General features: G+C 42.7%; 3 protein-coding genes across 3 annotated transcripts; 1 reads left to right on the forward strand and 2 right to left on the reverse strand.

The window, feature by feature from the left end:
• The first annotated feature begins 6055 nt into the window (after positions 1 to 6055).
• Positions 6056 to 10771, forward strand: badb (BCL2 associated agonist of cell death b). Its single transcript, XM_068713521.1, has 4 exons — positions 6056 to 6210; positions 6929 to 7078; positions 7547 to 7758; positions 7856 to 10771. Exons 2-4 carry the CDS (start codon positions 6937 to 6939, stop codon positions 7991 to 7993), a joined length of 492 nt encoding a protein of 163 aa, XP_068569622.1. The 5' UTR covers positions 6056 to 6210; positions 6929 to 6936; the 3' UTR covers positions 7994 to 10771.
• A 47-nt stretch (positions 10772 to 10818) lies between these two features.
• On the reverse strand, positions 10819 to 13493 carry LOC137874909 (glyoxal reductase-like). The gene is made up of 6 exons (XM_068713882.1): positions 13348 to 13493; positions 12782 to 13083; positions 12452 to 12597; positions 12143 to 12282; positions 11856 to 12014; positions 10819 to 11719 (listed from the first exon to the last, which is right to left on the reverse strand). Exons 2-6 carry the CDS (start codon positions 13030 to 13032, stop codon positions 11540 to 11542), a joined length of 876 nt encoding a protein of 291 aa, XP_068569983.1. The 5' UTR covers positions 13033 to 13083; positions 13348 to 13493; the 3' UTR covers positions 10819 to 11539.
• Positions 13494 to 13965: 472 nt separating this feature from the next.
• LOC137874910 (glyoxal reductase-like) lies at positions 13966 to 16559 on the reverse strand. The gene is made up of 6 exons (XM_068713883.1): positions 16403 to 16559; positions 15786 to 16063; positions 15384 to 15529; positions 15007 to 15146; positions 14718 to 14876; positions 13966 to 14593 (listed from the first exon to the last, which is right to left on the reverse strand). The coding sequence occupies exons 2-6, from the start codon at positions 16022 to 16024 to the stop codon at positions 14414 to 14416; spliced, it is 864 nt and encodes a 287-aa protein (XP_068569984.1). The 5' UTR covers positions 16025 to 16063; positions 16403 to 16559; the 3' UTR covers positions 13966 to 14413.
• Between the last annotated feature and the right edge of the window lie 123 nt (positions 16560 to 16682).

The raw sequence follows: 16682 nt of genomic DNA on the forward strand, positions 1-16682 counted from the left end.
GGACAAAAAGCGATGGAGGCGCGAGGACAGAGAAATTGAAGAAGAGACACAATGAATAAAGGGGGGAAATGCTGAGCGACTGGGTGAAATGAGGAAGATGGGGGAGAGGATTAAGGCAATGAGGAAGACAGACCTACTAATGCAGATACCATGTATTCTCATTCGGGCTGAAAATGCTTCTTGTTTTGTACCATGTTGCGCCTCTCCGCCCAATTTCCTGCCTCTCATCACTGTCATAGCAAAACAAATAAAATCTTTAAGGAGGATGGATTACCGGCTCTCCTTGTGAAGGATGGAGAGGAAAACAGAGACTTGGAGCACAGCGACTGGTAGTGTCATCTGACCTAATAATTGCTTCGACACGATGCCTTTGATTAGCAGGTTGACAGGCATCCTAAATATACACTACCAAAATATTATGCAAAAAGAAAGCGGGCGTTGTTTTGTTTTTTTAACTGCAAGTTCATATTCACTCCTTCCGGCTAAAAAAAGGCAAAAATTGTCTGATGTTGGCATTTGTAAGGTACGTAACATATATAGGTAGGGTAGGAATTTGGCGTGAACAGCATTACTCATTCTGAAAATATATTTTTGTTCTACTATGCGGGAGTAGAGCTCACAGAACGAATGTTTAGCTGATAAATCGCCTACATTTGAATCAAAATGCCATAACAGTCTCAGCTGCTCCAATTGCAAATCAAGGATCCCCAACAATGCCAAGTAAATGGGGTCTTCAATATCGAATTGAATATTAAGTAGAAGGCCAGAAGAACATTAACTCAATTATATTAGATGTCTTCAGGGAATAGCATAGCAGCATATACAACATGGGCATATTATAATCGTATGGTACTGTATTTAAACTTCTCCTGGTCACTGTTCTCCTTTTCTCCACTTTTCTTATTATCTTCTCTAACTCTCTCAGTTCCATTCATTTAGTCTATTGGACAAAAAACTTATGTTCATAGTGCATAAGATAGTTAGCGAGCAACACAACAACGTTACAGCAGACCTATAGATTTAGTAATAGAACTTTTGCTTCATTGTTTCGCCGGTGCAGTCAGAGAGACTGAGGGGAAATTACACAAAGTTGAAGGTATTTAAAAAAATTTAAAAATAAAAATAAATACTGGGCGTTTGAGTTAAAACCTCCAGGGATGGAGCCCCAGAAGCCAACCCATGATTTCAGTAAAAAAGTAATCAATCTCATGTATTTTGTCTTATACAACAAAATCAGCACCTATAAGATAGTGATAGAAGATTTCAGCGATACAGTAAATTATGATTTAATTGGGCACGACTATTGGCTTTACTGTATGGCACTGTACTGTATGGAGGCTCTATGATAATTAAGTGAAGCATGAAAATATGATTTGCCACAGGCAGAGCTTTACCGTGGTATACATAAACTGATTAGCCAACAAAAGCTAAATTAACTGCAGACAATTAAAGCAAGATTGTGATAATGGCTAATGATATCAAATGCTTACTTAATGATCTATCACTTAGTTGCAGCAAACAGACGATAATTAAAAACCTGAACTTGTACACAGCTTCATCTCAGCATGCATTGAATCTGAGGTTAGAGTCTGAGGAACAGGACATCCCATCCATGTCATGATCTTGTTTCAACAGCCTGAGCTAGTCAAAGACTACACCTATCATTAGACTACATAATGACAGGCATGTACCATGTGTACACCTCAAAGTTCACATATGGAGTACATATGTTTCAGACCAGCATGTACTGTTTATATATCTACAGTAGCTCTCTGAGCACACGTACCGCTCCAACCACATGAAAACAGACTAAACGTAATTCATGATATTAGAGGGTTGAAAAAGGGGCCGGACGAGAGTGTGTGTGGCTTGTAAGTTGAGAAGATAGAGAACAGGCATGGGTAGGTGTGTGTGTGTTTGTGTCCATTAAAGTCAAGGCAGATGTTAATTACAGTCCTTAACCTTTAGCCAAGCCAGGACTTGGAAGACAGACTAATTCAAATATAGGCTGACAGTTACTTCTTGCCGGAAAGGGTCTTTTTTTCAACTTCATAACGTTGCATTAGTCTTTTAATGTGAAGGAATGGATCAACATTTTGGGAATTATGCGTACTCTCCTTCTTGTCGATAGATGGATGATAAGATTGATACCACTCTCATGTCTGCCCGCTAAATATGAAGCTACAGCCAGAGGAGGGAAGCTATCTTAGCTTAGCTGATAGCTAAGCTTAAAGATTGAGATTGGGAAACAGCTAGGCTAGCTCTGTTCAAAGGTAACAAAATCCACCCATCAGCACCTTTAAAGTTCACTGATTAACACATGAAGTCTCGTAACCGAAATGCAAAAACACAACATTTTGGTTGTACAGGTGGATATGTGCCAAACTATTTCAGTTCCCTGTAATGGCTAAGACAGAGTCAGGCAAGCCGGTTCCCCCTGTATCCAATCTTTATGCTAAGCTAGGCTAACTGCTGCTAATTTTAGCTTCATATTTAGCATCAAGGCAGTGTGATATTGGCAATAATGCACTTTACAAAAATGCCAAACTATGCCTTTAACGTTTGGCGATATTCAACAGACAAGAGCTTCTTAACACATCTTTATTTGCACTTGGGAACGGAACGTTTCCTCAACTCAATGACGGATTTCTCTCTTGTCATGAGGAGAGAACGATTTCAACACCAGTCCTAGATCAAATGTCTTGTTGAGCTGGGCCTTTTTTTTTTATCCACTGGAGACAAAGTCAGCAACCCATTTTTAGTCCCAAACTTTAGTTTAAGAAGAGCTGGGTTACAAGCTGCACAAGGGCGGAGATGGATGGAATTAGAAAGCTGCCATATGTCGGTCTTGTGATCACAGAGTGACTTAGTTCTACAGCGAGGGAGCGGTCCGTAGATAATGAGCATGTTCTGAGAGAAATGACGAAAGGGCCAGAGTTGAATGAGGGGGCTGGAGGAGAGCATTCACTCTGATGTAGGTTAAGATTTCTCCTTCCCTGCTCCTGTCTCTTACACCTGTGCCATTCCTCTGATTTATGTCTCTTGGACTCTTCTTTATTCTATAGCAGTCTTCCAAATCGCTTACATTTACTGCCACCTCTTCTGCTCTTTTATTACCCTAATTCCCTCTCTGCACTCTCAGACACTACTCTCATGTCTTGGTCTGTCTATACTTTTGATCCTTCCTCTGTTGCTCTTTCAGTTACTTTCCTCCCTCCATGTCTGGCACACACTGTCTGTACTTCGGGTCTGCTTCTCATCTTTTTTGGCATTGGGAAATCCATTTTCTTTTCTTCTCTCCAAGCTCTCCATCTTCAAATAATTCAAAACCTGCTCTGCATCTTGCTCAGCTCCCGTGTAGACTGAACTGGGGTCTGCAGAGAGGGGGAAATGCTTGAAAGGACGGTGATTGAAGCAGCGGCGGCGGCAGACAGACCGACAGACAGGCAGTGTCCTGGCATTAAATTGGAAGGCACGTTTTGGGAGCCGCTTGGAAGCGCTGCTGCGTTTGCTCTCAAACTGCCACACAGACAGTAACACACACACACACACACACACACACACACACAAGCACACACGCACACACACTCTGAGTGGTGGTTTAGAAACAGTGTGGGAGTGCATACGCCTCCGTTTCCCAAAATAACCGCCAGATGAGGGGCAGGGAGGCAGGGCGAGGTTGGTACAGGAAGATATAAATGGATGCTAATTGTATGGCTCCTTCAGATTACACTGAAATCCAGCAGACTTAAACACAAACACACTCTGTCCGGGTGTGTGTGTGACAAAATGATCCTGCTTGTGAGAGAAACTGTATAAGATCAGTCTTCTCACTCACACACTCTTTTGGATGGCAGCTTTATGGCGTTAAAATGCTACAAACGTAGTGCATACATGGCTTTGCTCACACACACACACACACACACACACACACACACACACACACACACACACACACACACACACACACAGCACATACAGATTAAAATGTATAATAATTATATGGTTCTCAAATGGGCCCCCCCGAGTCCAACCAAAGAAAGAACTCCCATGTATTATTTCTATAATCCCTCCAAAAATAGAGTTCAAAAGAAGCGAGTCATTTTCTAGAGCTGCTCTATCCTCGCACCCGAAAGCCGACTGTGCGGACTCTGCCTGTTTGTCTAAGCTTAGAAACTCACATTAGTTCTATTTGGACACACTGAATTAGAAGAAGATGCATCACATCGCCTCGGATCCCGTCACAGTTTCCACAGAGATAGTTCGCTCCTCCTACTCAAGTGTCACTTACTGACTTTGCAAAATAGGCTCATTTTGTTTCTAATCTCACAAGAGGCTCTCAATGCAAGAGAGGGGAGTCAGAAGAACGATGTCGAGGAGGAGAGGAGGAATAGAGGCAGCAGATATAAATGGTAGATAATTACATGGTTGAATCTCCTGCATTGATGTGAGGAAAGTGCAAGAGGGCAAATTAGAGAGACAAGCAGTATAGAGGATGCACATTGCCACATGCGCCATGTATAAAGTATTGCTCTGTTGTAATGGTTTTGTTCAAACAATATGAGACGGAGGACATGTTTTTCACACAAGCAGCACTGTCAAAAGCATCACTTCTGCAGCGCCAGCTTTTTTCAGGAAATGAGAAACAGTATTTTTCCCACTGACGTAGATTTAATAACGCAATTGTCGTGGGCAACCCCTGATCCCGACATCATGAAACATTTACCACGTTGCAAAATATGTGGATTTTTTCCTTTCCGTTTCGTTCTCGCAGGAAACCACAGGACCTGGGACGGGAGATGAAGCAGTGTGACCAAAGAGGAGCACTGCTCAGAAAAACATCAGAGAAGATCCGTTTATGGGCTTGCCTCACCACCTGCTGCTCATACAAGGTACGACAACTGATCAGGTTCTGTCCTCTTCTCCTCTCAGGAAGGAAAAAGATAAAAGAGAGGGGACAAGAACACAAGACAAGATTCAATGAGATGACCTCCCATCTCTTTGCTATCAGTTTGGTGGATGCCTAACACGTTTTACCACAAATATAAACTGATTAAAATTACTCTAAAGGATGAATATGTTGTCATGTTCAGAGTGAGACAGTATAATCTGTGTGTTTACACTTGCATGTACTGGCTCTTGGCCAACCCTCTCCTTATCAGTCTCAACATCTGACAGAAGCAAATCTTACATAACTGTTGTGTAACATGGGTTCTGCTCTACCTGTCTATTTCTTTTTGACTCACCTTTAGCCAAATGTATTCAATGCTATCTGTGTCCCTTTCAGAGATAAAGCAAGGAAGAGTCTTAAGGGAAAAGGCAACTAAGCATGGCCCACGCCCAAACTTGTATTTCCACAAATGTCTGTTGGTCTGTATGCAAGTCCATACAACTTCTCCTTCAGAGGTCTACAATGAAAAATTAAACTAAACTTTTAAGCTAACACGAACAAGAAGTCTTTAATTCCATCGCTGAGGATATGATAACACACAATTACAACATAAAAATACTTATACTCTACTTGATAATTTCCATTTCATGCTATCTTCTATTTCTATCCCACTACATTTGAGGCAAATGTTATACTTCTTACTCCACTACATGTACCTGCCTTCTTAAAATACTTGCAACTTTGCAGATTAAGAATGTACATGCAAAACAGATGATCATTTTATAAAATATTCTTATACATTAGACCACCAAACAGTATACTAAGTAGGTAACTTTAGCTCCACCTCAACCAGCTACAACATCAATATGTTGTTTACCCAATTATACATCAGTAATTATTATGTTACATAATAAGTCTAAGTAATGACTTTTACTTCTAATAGAGTAGCCTATTATAAAATAGGTATTTTATACTATACAGTATAGGATCTGAATCCAAACACTGCCAGTTGTGTGAAAATAGGTGGATAGAAATATGAATGGCCGGACTTATCCATATTAAATCCTGCTGCGCCTCTACACCGAACGCTACGGTAAATCGGTAACACAAACAAAGCCCCAGCCCAGTCCTAGCTCGCAACAGTGACGTCAGCGCGCAGCGGCGGTGCACTGACGCGCGGCGATTGGGTGAGCGAGGAGCTAAACTGTATTGTACCGAAAAAGAGACAAGACGCCGATAACAAAAACAACAGCTGCGGCCACATGAGGCCGACTAAAGATACACTCGCACTTGTCGGGCTCAAGCTATAAAGACTTCGGGTAAGGAAACCTATTCGTACTTTTTACGTAACATACAGCGTTAGCTAATTTAGCCCCTCGGCAGCTTCCGCCCTGAAGGAAGTTTCTTTTGTCCTCTTCGGTCAACAACAACAAAACAAGCGAGCCAGTGTGTTGACCGGAGAAGAAGGAGTAATGGCTCGTTTTAATAACAGTGTAACAACAAGTCGTTCATTATATCAAATGTGGCTCCGTGTTGTCGAAACAAGTCGGTTATCTCTCGGATTGTTGGTGTGAATACCTTTGGACTGGTCTAATAGCAGGGACAGCGGAGCGAACCAGATAGGCTGCTGGGTGTGTTGGATAGGGGCAGCATCAGTGATACAATGGATGATGCCATTTTATGATTCTTGAATAATTAGCTAACGTGCTGCTTGGCAGTAAAATAGGGATGAATGATTTAATTTCATTTGTATGGACAACATGCTGTTTTATCTGTTTCCAGGTCTCTCAAACAACAGTAACATTAGACCGCTGTGGTCTATTGAAACTTATTAATACATTCTTGGAGATAAGTCATTCAACATAGAATACGGTTGATAAAGTTACTGATCGACTGAAGAAATCTTAGTTGATTAAGAATTAAAACTGATTAGTCGACTTATCGTCTAAGAGGGGGCAGCCTCAGTGTAATATACAGAACTTTGGGGGATTTTAATGCATCCCTGTTTCTAATACTTCCTGAATCTTTCTTCCCCAGATGTCACGATGGCTGCACACTTCACCATTTCAGACAGCGAGTCAGAGCCATCGGAGGAGGTAGAGGAAGGAGAAAATAACCAACTATCTGTGCAAGAGCAGCAGCTCTTTCAACGCCACTCTCTCACCCTACCTGAGCTCAGGTTGCCAGGTAGGAAATCTCAAAGCATTGTGGGAAAGGGGGGAAATTCAACCTAAACCCACAACTTCTCTTTGGCTTATTTCTGCAACAGCTGCTGCAATGCAGATCCTGTTCTTGCACAAAGAAATTCATTGTTTATCCTCCTATTTAGTTCTGCCATTTCTTGTCTTTGTCTCTTAGGCCTAATTTGGAAGAAATCAAATCTGCTATTTCTCACATAGGTTTTACAGTTTGAGATTGCATTGCTAGTTGAAATGTAAGTTAACCTATATTAGAAAAGGTCTAACTCTATTCAAAGCAGTAGAGAGAGAGAAGATATTTTTATTTTACCCCCCCCCCCTAACGCTTTTAAACAGTGATAACTAGTGATTAATATTCCTTTGTGCCTATTTAATTTCCTTATTGCTCCCTCGTATGTTGATCTATTCCTGCTCCTGTGAGGCATTACAAACCTCTCTCACCTTTGCCTCCCTTTAGCGACGGGTCGAATCAGGCTGAACTCCGAGTCCATCGCTTCCACGGCCTCCCGAGACGAGGAGCTCTGGGCAGACGAGGCCGGCACGCCCACCGACGGGGCTCCATTCAGAGTACGGTCCAAGTCGGCTCCCCCCGCTTTGTGGGCAGCCAAGAAATACGGCCGGCAGCTCCGAAGGATGAGCGACGAGTTTGACAGCCTGCTAGACAAAGGGGTGAGAGCGAGGGGGTCAGAGGATGGAAGGAGGGATTAAGGGGTTTTCCTACGAAAACCAATTTGTTTATTTCTAACTTAATTTCTATTTTGCGCAGGAAATGAGGAGGGTGAAGAGTGCCGGGACGACCAAACAGATGCACCACTCTAAAAGCTGGTGGAGCTACCTCTTCAGTCACCAGGAGATGGAGGGAGAGAACAACCACCATGAAAACCACGCTCATCGCACTGAATAGGCACCGGGGGAGGAAATACAGAGTGACGCGGGGGTTTTCGAAGGATCGATGGGAATGAGAGGAGAGCAGTGGGGAGGAGCCAAGAGAACAATTGTGATGAGAACAAAAAGACCTGCTCTGAGAAAGGACGGATGAAAGGTTGGTTGGAACAAAAAGAGAAAAATCCAAAACACAAAAGGCATGGCCAAGTGTCCCACCGTAGTCACGCCATTTTTATACATCATTGGTAACTACATTTAAATAAACCTTTTTTGTATTGGTGTTGGTTGTGATGTTAACGATATTGCTGGGCAGCCCACTGTGAAATGGTAACGGTCAGTCAGACATGAGGATGGACTGTTGGCTATCTGAACCACACAGAACAGATACAACGCTGGGCCAAGAGAGGAGAGGTGAGCTCTTGAACACAAAGAAAGATAGAAGTGGATTTAATAGGTGACCACTTACCACTTCAGTTGTCTCTCCCATCGACACTATGCAATATATTGTAGATGGAGAGATGCATGCACTGAAATCAAAACACCTGACTTTTAGAGGCCTCCTTGAATGCTGTTAGAATTTCCTTCCTCGCCGTCTCGAGGAAACCAGCAATGACAATGTGTTACTAATGCTGGTTTTGGTGCTTAAATGCAAGCTGAGACCACTGCAATAGTGTGCCAAAATAAACCTGCAGGCATCAGAGGAAAGAGTTTAAAAAGGGAAGGATTTTTTAAAGTATTCAACTCAGGGGGGCCATTATCCAACTTCCTGTTCTACTACCTGCAAGCCAGTACCATTCAAACGACTGTACTTGACTATCATCAACTGCTTTATATCTCAAATTTATCAAAAGAAGAACAATCTTGTAGAAGGACAATCTCCGATGACGATGCAGAAATACTATCTTTTGTAAAACTTCAGGGTTAGATTATATCTGAAGAAAATTAAACATACATATAAAAGCACAAACCGATATGAATCTATCTTTTTAAAGCCTTGGATGAGAAAAAAAAACTAAAAACAAAAAGACGTTGAAACTTTTACGTGTAAATATGTTGTGAATATTCTATCAAATTTCAGGGGTGGGGGTTATGAGCCCGGAATTTATTTGACAAGTTCCTATTTTACAAGGTGACCGTGCTCTTTAATAAGTCTGGCCAACCTAGCAATAGGCAGTGTACAATCCATGGCTGTTGTGATAAATGTGATGTGCTTATTTAAAGATGTGGGTGGGGATGAGTTAACTGCTTTACAACACACTAGCCTTTGGCCCCATTTATTCAGCACCCAGTGCACAGAGAAGACGATTTAGAGTCTATGTCACATTGAAACACAGGGGGGGGGCGGGGCGGCATAAACTGGGCTTTTCCAAACTATTGGTGGAGTTTGTTGAATCAGTTGCCAGTCCGGTTGGGTTTAGAAGTTGTTCACTCTGATCTGCATTGGGATGTGAATAGAACGGGATCTCAGTCTATCAGGCCTTAGGTCTAGGAGTGCTGATCTGAGGCTACACCTGTTGTCAATGTATTATATTCAGGCTTTTAAGGACTACCCGGCACATACTACACACAATATGGCATTTGTGGGTGTTATTATTCTTATTCCTATTAATGATTCTAAACCACGATCAGCACCTCTACACAGCTTGGTGAATATGATGAGGCTATTTGTGACTTGTTTATGGATATGTGATTATTGAACATGGTAATAGGTTTGTTCTACTTGTGTCTTACTCTCTTCCTCTCGACTTGTAGGGTTGAGTTGTGAAGTGCTCGGGTGTGCAGGCTGAGGGGGGGGCTGCATTTGTATCGTCTTTAAAACTTTTCCTCCACCTTTTTTTTTTTTAATATAGATTTTCCTAAACTTGGTTAAGGACACATTTTTTTAAATCAGAGAATTCTAGACAATCTGAATGGCACCACCGGTTTTTAAGATTTATCTACCGACATGTTTGGTATCGTGCAACCCTGACTGTGTAAGTAAGACGTATTCACCGAAAGACTTCGGTGACCCTTTATAAGTAGCAGGTATAAAGCTTCCTACTCCAGTAATACAGTTAGACTATGCTGTTACATTTAAGAAAAACAAAAAAAAGAAGGAAGTGACTCAACCATTTTAGGATATTGGATTTCTCCCACACACTAACAGGGAAATTAAGAATGGGTATTTAAGTAATTGTGCCGTCATGAGAAATAGTGTTTTACACTAAGTCACTCAGATCTGTAGCTGTACTGGACACAATCAGCTGGCTGAGAATATGTACATGGTGTCGAGAGCTTGGGGCCGGATATGGATATGAAATTTAAAGATTTTAATATTGTCATGAACTGCCTTGAAGATGCTGTAACCTGTGATGTGAAGCCGCATAACCGGCCTTGTCTGTTTACCCAATTACCGCCTTAAACTTCACAGCTCGCTGTCACCTATTGCGCTCAAGAAAAAGAAAAAAGCACAATAATCGTGGCGGTGCGTTCACTGTCACAACTGTGAGAAAAAATATTACAATGGCGAGTGCTGGAAAAGCCATTTCAGAGGAAGTCATGTTGTAATTTTGACTTTTACAAACATGTGTGGCAGAGAACACACCCCAGAGGGAAAACCTGCCTGGGCACCTGGAGTTTTGCAACCATCCTTGGTATTACTTGAATCTACAGATGTGTGTGGAGAACTTTGCATTGTAAAATGTCCTTCTTTTTTGGGGGGGGATTCCTTCCCATTTTTTAATGACTTTTGTAAATTTTCTCTACAGCTTTGAAACTTCTGGTATATGCTGTCCTGAATAAATAATTTTAAGAGTGATTTTAAAGTGAGTCTCTTGTGTTATTCTCCAGTAAACAACGACACTATGAAAAGGCCATTTTGTTTTTATTGAGAATTTGTAGCAATGCATTGACAATTCAAATGTGAACACAAAAGCCATAGTATTTCTCTAAATGATGGCACATTGACAGATTTGTTAACAGAAAAGATGTTTTGGGGGTCAGTAAGCAACACGTCTACCGCCTGAAAAGGATCAGTGTTTCAAGGCATATGGGTCACAACATGCAGGACAACCTACTGGCCAACGTTGTCTAAAATGCTACTTAAACCTTTAGATTCACACATTTACCTAAATCCTCAATCCATTCGCCCAGTGTGTTTGTTATGCAACTAAGCCCTCTGTGTCTGAACTCCAAGTGTCCCACCACTGTATCGCTGCCGGTCAGAGCTAAACAGCAGCAGCATTAAAGAGCAGAGTTCCCGCGGTCTTTAAATTCCTGGAAGAAATATTTTCCAGTCCTAGAAATTGGTTTTGATTATACATTGGTTTGGCTATTTCTTATTGCACCCAATGATCGCTATTTAGGATTACCTATTTCAAACAGCTCCGATTATGGGAAAGTTTTGAAAATTCACTGGTGATGTGTGGGAACCCTGGAAGAGGCATCATCACAGGACAGTGTTTTATTTGCGATGTTATTTCATCTATGTCTATCTTCCTTTATTGTAAAGTACTTTGTCTTGCATTTCTTGTATGAAGGGTGCTATAGAATAAAGTTTATTATTATTATTTCACTTCATTGTTTATCAAACCACTAGTGATGCATCCCGACAGTATTTGCGCCCACAGTCCAAAGCGGACAGTCTGTCCATGTCTGCGTCACTCAGTGTGAAGTCAAAAAGCCTGGCATTGTCCTTTATTCTGTCTGGATTTGAAGATTTCGGGATCACTGGGACGCCCTGCTGCACAGCCCAGCGCAAGAGGACCTGAAGGGGAACAAAAGACCTAAATGTTTACCTAGTGTGTGTGTGTGTGTGTGTGTGTGTGTGTGTGTGTGTGTGTGTGTGTGTGTGTGTGTGTGTGTGTGTGTGTGTGTGTGTGTGTGTGCGCGCGCGCGCGTACCTGTCCAGGGGTGCATTCGCAGTTCTTTGCCACCTCCAAGACCACAGGGTCAGTGACCAGCTCTCCTTTCCCTAAGGAGGAGAACGCTTGGAAACACACTCCATACTCCTTACACACTTTCCTCAGCTCGGTCTGTAACAGCTTGGGGTGAAACTCTACCTGAAGAAGCAAAAACAACAAAAAAACGAGTGCATAAATTTTCTTTTTTTCACTTTTTATTTTGCTTTTATGTCCCATTATGTATATTATAATGTTATCCATCCTCCTTTCCCTCTCATGCATTCTACCTGTAGCAGTGCAGGAGGGACTTTGCAGCTCTGCATCAGTTCTCTCATGTGTGCTGGTGTGTAGTTTGACACTCCGATGGCCTTCAGCTTCCCCTGGGCATGCAGCTCCTCCAGTGTGGCCCAACTCTGAGCTCGGTTGCCTGGAGTCACATATTAATTAGGAGCTCATCATCAGTGTTACTCAAGTACAAATACATTGTGGAGGAGGAAAGAGAGAAGACAGCTTGAATCTTATCTCTTAGTAAGTGGAGGATTTATTTATATATGTATAGACACAGTTTATGTTTCCCGTGATTCTGGACTGTTTACCTGGGTTGCGTTGGTCAGTCACATCCAGACCCTGTGTTCCAGGCCAGTGGATCAGGTAGAGGTCAATGTAACCCAGGTCCAGCTGAGACAGGCTGCGCAGGGCTCCTTCCATGGCTTCCTCTCCCTGATCCTTGGAGCCCAGCTTACTGCAGGGAGAAAGAGACGGGTTTGTTCAGAATTGTAGACTTTACCTCAGAGTCAAACTTGACTGAGCTTCAGTGCCTCCATAAGATCTCTGAGAGGAAAATCATATGATCCGAGTAGGACACCAAAGTTAGTACGTTGACATGCTGTGCTCTTTAGGAAGGCCTACGAGCCTCTGTGCCTCACCTGGTTATGAACACATCCTCTCTGGTTAAGCCATGTTTGGGCAAGAGCTCCTTCAAGGCTCGGCCCAGCTCAGCTTCATTCTGGTAGACGGCTGCACTGTCAAAGGCCCGATAACCAGCAACCAGCGCTGCGTCCACAGCCCGGTTCACATCTTCAGGAACCACCAACTTGTAGGTCCCCAAACCCAGGACGGGCATGTGAACCCCTGTGTTTAGGAGGACAGGAGGGATACTGGAGGTAGGGGAAGACATCTGACCTGAAAGGAACTTATAGCTTGTGTACCCTGTTTGGACTGTCCAACACTATTAGAGAGAGAGAGAGAGAGAGAGAGAGAGAGAGAGAGAGAGAGAGAGAGAGAGAGAGAGAGAGAGAGAGAGAGAGAGACAAGTGAGGAATAAATGAGATATGAAACACACTCCAAAATGACATTAGTACTGTTAGCTGTGCGTCACAGTCGAGGACAAGCACCGTCACAACGAACCTACATGTGTGACGCTTTAGAACATTGCAAAGCTACTATGTTAGCATTGCTACAATGACGTCGTTTATTCGTATTTTCATCTCACCTTGTGGGCGCGTTCAGCTGAGTTCTTTTAAAGTAGAGGCGCATAAACCGACTACAAAGTGTGAATTAACGGAAATGTCACCGTTCGTCTAACTTTGCACATTTGACAGAGGCATGTTTACGACTAGGCATACGCTTTACGGCAACCAGTAGTAAACTGACATGTCACGTGACAGAAACCGGCGTGCGTGTGTGCGCGAGAGAGAGAGAGAGAGAGAGAGAGAGAGAGAGAGAGAGAGAGAGAGATTTATGACAGTATTTAAATATGAAATATGTAAATAACTGCCTTAACTGATATGTTGCAGTTAGCAGTATAGCCTACTGAAGTTTGTCCTGACTAGCTAACCTAGCTAAACCAATTCCAACACTTTCAGTGATGTTATGTCGTCCTGTCCAGTATTTTGGTTGCCCTCTGAACAAACAGGCCATTAATCTATAAATGGATCTGATTATTTTCTGATTTTGTTGTCCAAACCTTATGTAAGACATGCCCCTGCAGGCCTTCTCCTCCCCTTTCAATGAAACTTGATTCTTCAAAGCTGGTATTATTTTTAAGTCACGATGGATTTTCTCTACAGCTGTGAAACGTCTGGTGTGTGCTGTCCTCAATAAATAAGAGAGATTTTAAAGTGAGTTTCTTGGTTTTGTAAATCTTCTGTAATTCTCCAGTACAAAGGACATATTTCATCTCAAATATGTGGTAATGCATAGACAGCTCAAATGGGAAAGCTAGAACACAAAAGCCACCATATTGTTTGTAAGAGTATGATTAAAGAACAGCGTGAGGCAACAAAGAATGTGGACGTGGTCTTAAAATGTTGGCACATTAAATACGTTTTTGTTCAGTATACATCTACTGCCTGAAAGGACTCAGTGTTTTATGGGTCACAATAAACAGGAGAACTTACTCGCCAATGTTGTAGAAAATAATACTTGAACTTTCTTAATAAATACATTCACCCAGTGGTTTCCCACCACTGCATCACTGCCAGTCAAAGTCAAAGCCAAAGAACAGCAGCATTTAAGAGGCATCATGGAAGACAACGTGTGTTCACATTTGTAGTCTATCAAGCAACTTCTGATGGATCCCAGCAATACTTTTGCCCACAGTCCAAAGCGGACAGTCTGTCCATGTCTGCGTCACTCAGTGTGAAGTCAAAAAGCCTGGCATTGTCCTTTATTCTGTCTGGATTTGACGACTTGGGGAGCACTGGGACGCCCTGCTGCACAGCCCAGCGCAAGAGGACCTGAAGGGGAACAAAAGACCGAAATGCTGTTGAAATGTGTTGAACAGGGAGAAGGTAGCAGTCATAGGCTGGCCCAAAAAGGCCATTAATCAAGATGTTTGTGTGTGTGTGTGTGTCTGTGTACCTGTCCAGGGGTGCGTTCACAATTCTTTGCCACCTCCAAGACCACAGGGTCAATGACCAGCTCTCCTGTCCCTAAGGAGGAGTACGCTTGGAAACACACTCCATACTCCTTACACACTTTCCTCAGCTCGGTCTGGCACAGCTTGGGGTGAAACTCTACCTGAAGAAGCAAAAACAACAAAAAAACGAGTGCATAAAACTTCTTTTTTTTTCACTTTTTATTTTGCTTTTATGTCCCAATATGTATATTATAATGTTATCCATCCTCCTTTCCCTCTCATGCATTCTACCTGTAGCAGTGCAGGAGGGACTTTGCAGCTCTGCATCAGTTCTCTCATGTGTGCTGGTGTGTAGTTTGACACTCCGATGGCCTTCAGCTTCCCCTGGGCATGCAGCTCCTCCAGTGTGGCCCAACTCTGAGCTCGGTTGCCTGGAGTCACATATTAATTAGGAGCTCATCATCAGTGTTACTCAAGTACAAATACATTGTGGAGGAGGAAAGAGAGAAGACAGCTTGAATCTTATCTCTTAGTAAGAAGAGCATGTATTCATAACACATACAGCTGGTCAAAGAAGAAAGATGCTTCAAATGATTTAACATTACATAGTACATACACGGATGTTCCAGTGATATTTTGGTACATGTAGAAAAATATTGCCTGTTTACCTGGGTTGCGTTGGTCAGTCACATCCAGACCCTGTGTTCCAGGCCAGTGGATCAGGTAGAGGTCAATGTAACCCAGGTCCAGCTGAGACAGGCTGCGCAGGGCTCCTTCCATGGCTTTCTCTCCCTGATCCTTGGGGCCCAGCTTACTGCAGGGAGAAAGAGACGGGTTTGTTCAGAATTGTAAACTTTACCTCAGAGTCAAACTTAACTGAGCTTCAGTGCCTCCATAAGATCTCATGGGTATCAGAATCAGAAACGGTTTATTGGTGCGTGATAATAAATATACTAAACATAGTAAAAGACATGTGTATGATACCAAAACTAGATAGGCATGCCCTTTTTCAGTTTAATCGACTTCAATAAGTGCATTCAACCATTGTGGAAACAACCCATATACCTCACCTGGTTATGAACACATCCTCTCTGGTTAAGCCATGTTTGGGCAAGAGCTCCTTCAAGGCTCGGCCCAGCTCAGCTTCATTCCGGTAGACGGCTGCACTGTCAAAGGCCTGATAACCAGCAACCAGCGCTGCGTCCACAGCCCCGTACACTTCATCACGACCCACCAACTTGTAGGTCCCCAAACCCAGGAGGGGCATAGGAAGCCCCGTATTTAGGAGGACAGGAGGTGGAGAGGACATCTGATCTGAGAGGCACTTCTTATTTTGGTCTAACCAGCACTGTTAAAGAGGGAGAGAGACTTGAGTGAGAAATAAATGAGAGATTTTCTTCTTTACAGAGGACGGTCATAGTGTCGTGATGTAGCAAATGAGTACCAATGATGCTACCATGTTGTGGTGTTAGACCGCTGAAACGTGAGTAACATTAGCTGTTAGTACAGTGTTACAAGGAAGACATTGGGACGTCACAATGCAACCACGTTAGGAGTAGGACTACTATGTGATAGCGAGTAGGCTACAAACATTGTATGAAGTCACAGTTAACTTACATTACTATATTATGGAGTAGGAACGCCATAAGGATGCCATCGTTAACAATAAATAATATTTTCATCTCACCTTTTAGGTCTTTTCAGCTGAATTCCTTCGAGGGAGCGGTGCAGAAATAAGTATAGTGTTGCGTATTCACAAACGTTCCTTAATAAAAAGTCAAGAGCTACAAAAAGGCACAAGAACATCTCACTTCACTCTCACACCGAGTGTTTACAACTACCACTTCCTGCTACACGCGGTCAGCTGACAGTCATGTGACATTTTGGGCGGTTTTTCTCCGTCACCATAGTGACACCTGCTCTGACGCCGCTGATTGGAAGAATATCTAGCTAATCATTGAAGGGCT

This window comes from Cebidichthys violaceus, unplaced genomic scaffold (assembly GCF_023349555.1).
Source record: "Cebidichthys violaceus isolate CVI_PGR_0920_01 unplaced genomic scaffold, fCebVio1.0.p SCAF_19, whole genome shotgun sequence".
Lineage (NCBI taxonomy): Eukaryota > Metazoa > Chordata > Actinopteri > Perciformes > Stichaeidae > Cebidichthys > Cebidichthys violaceus.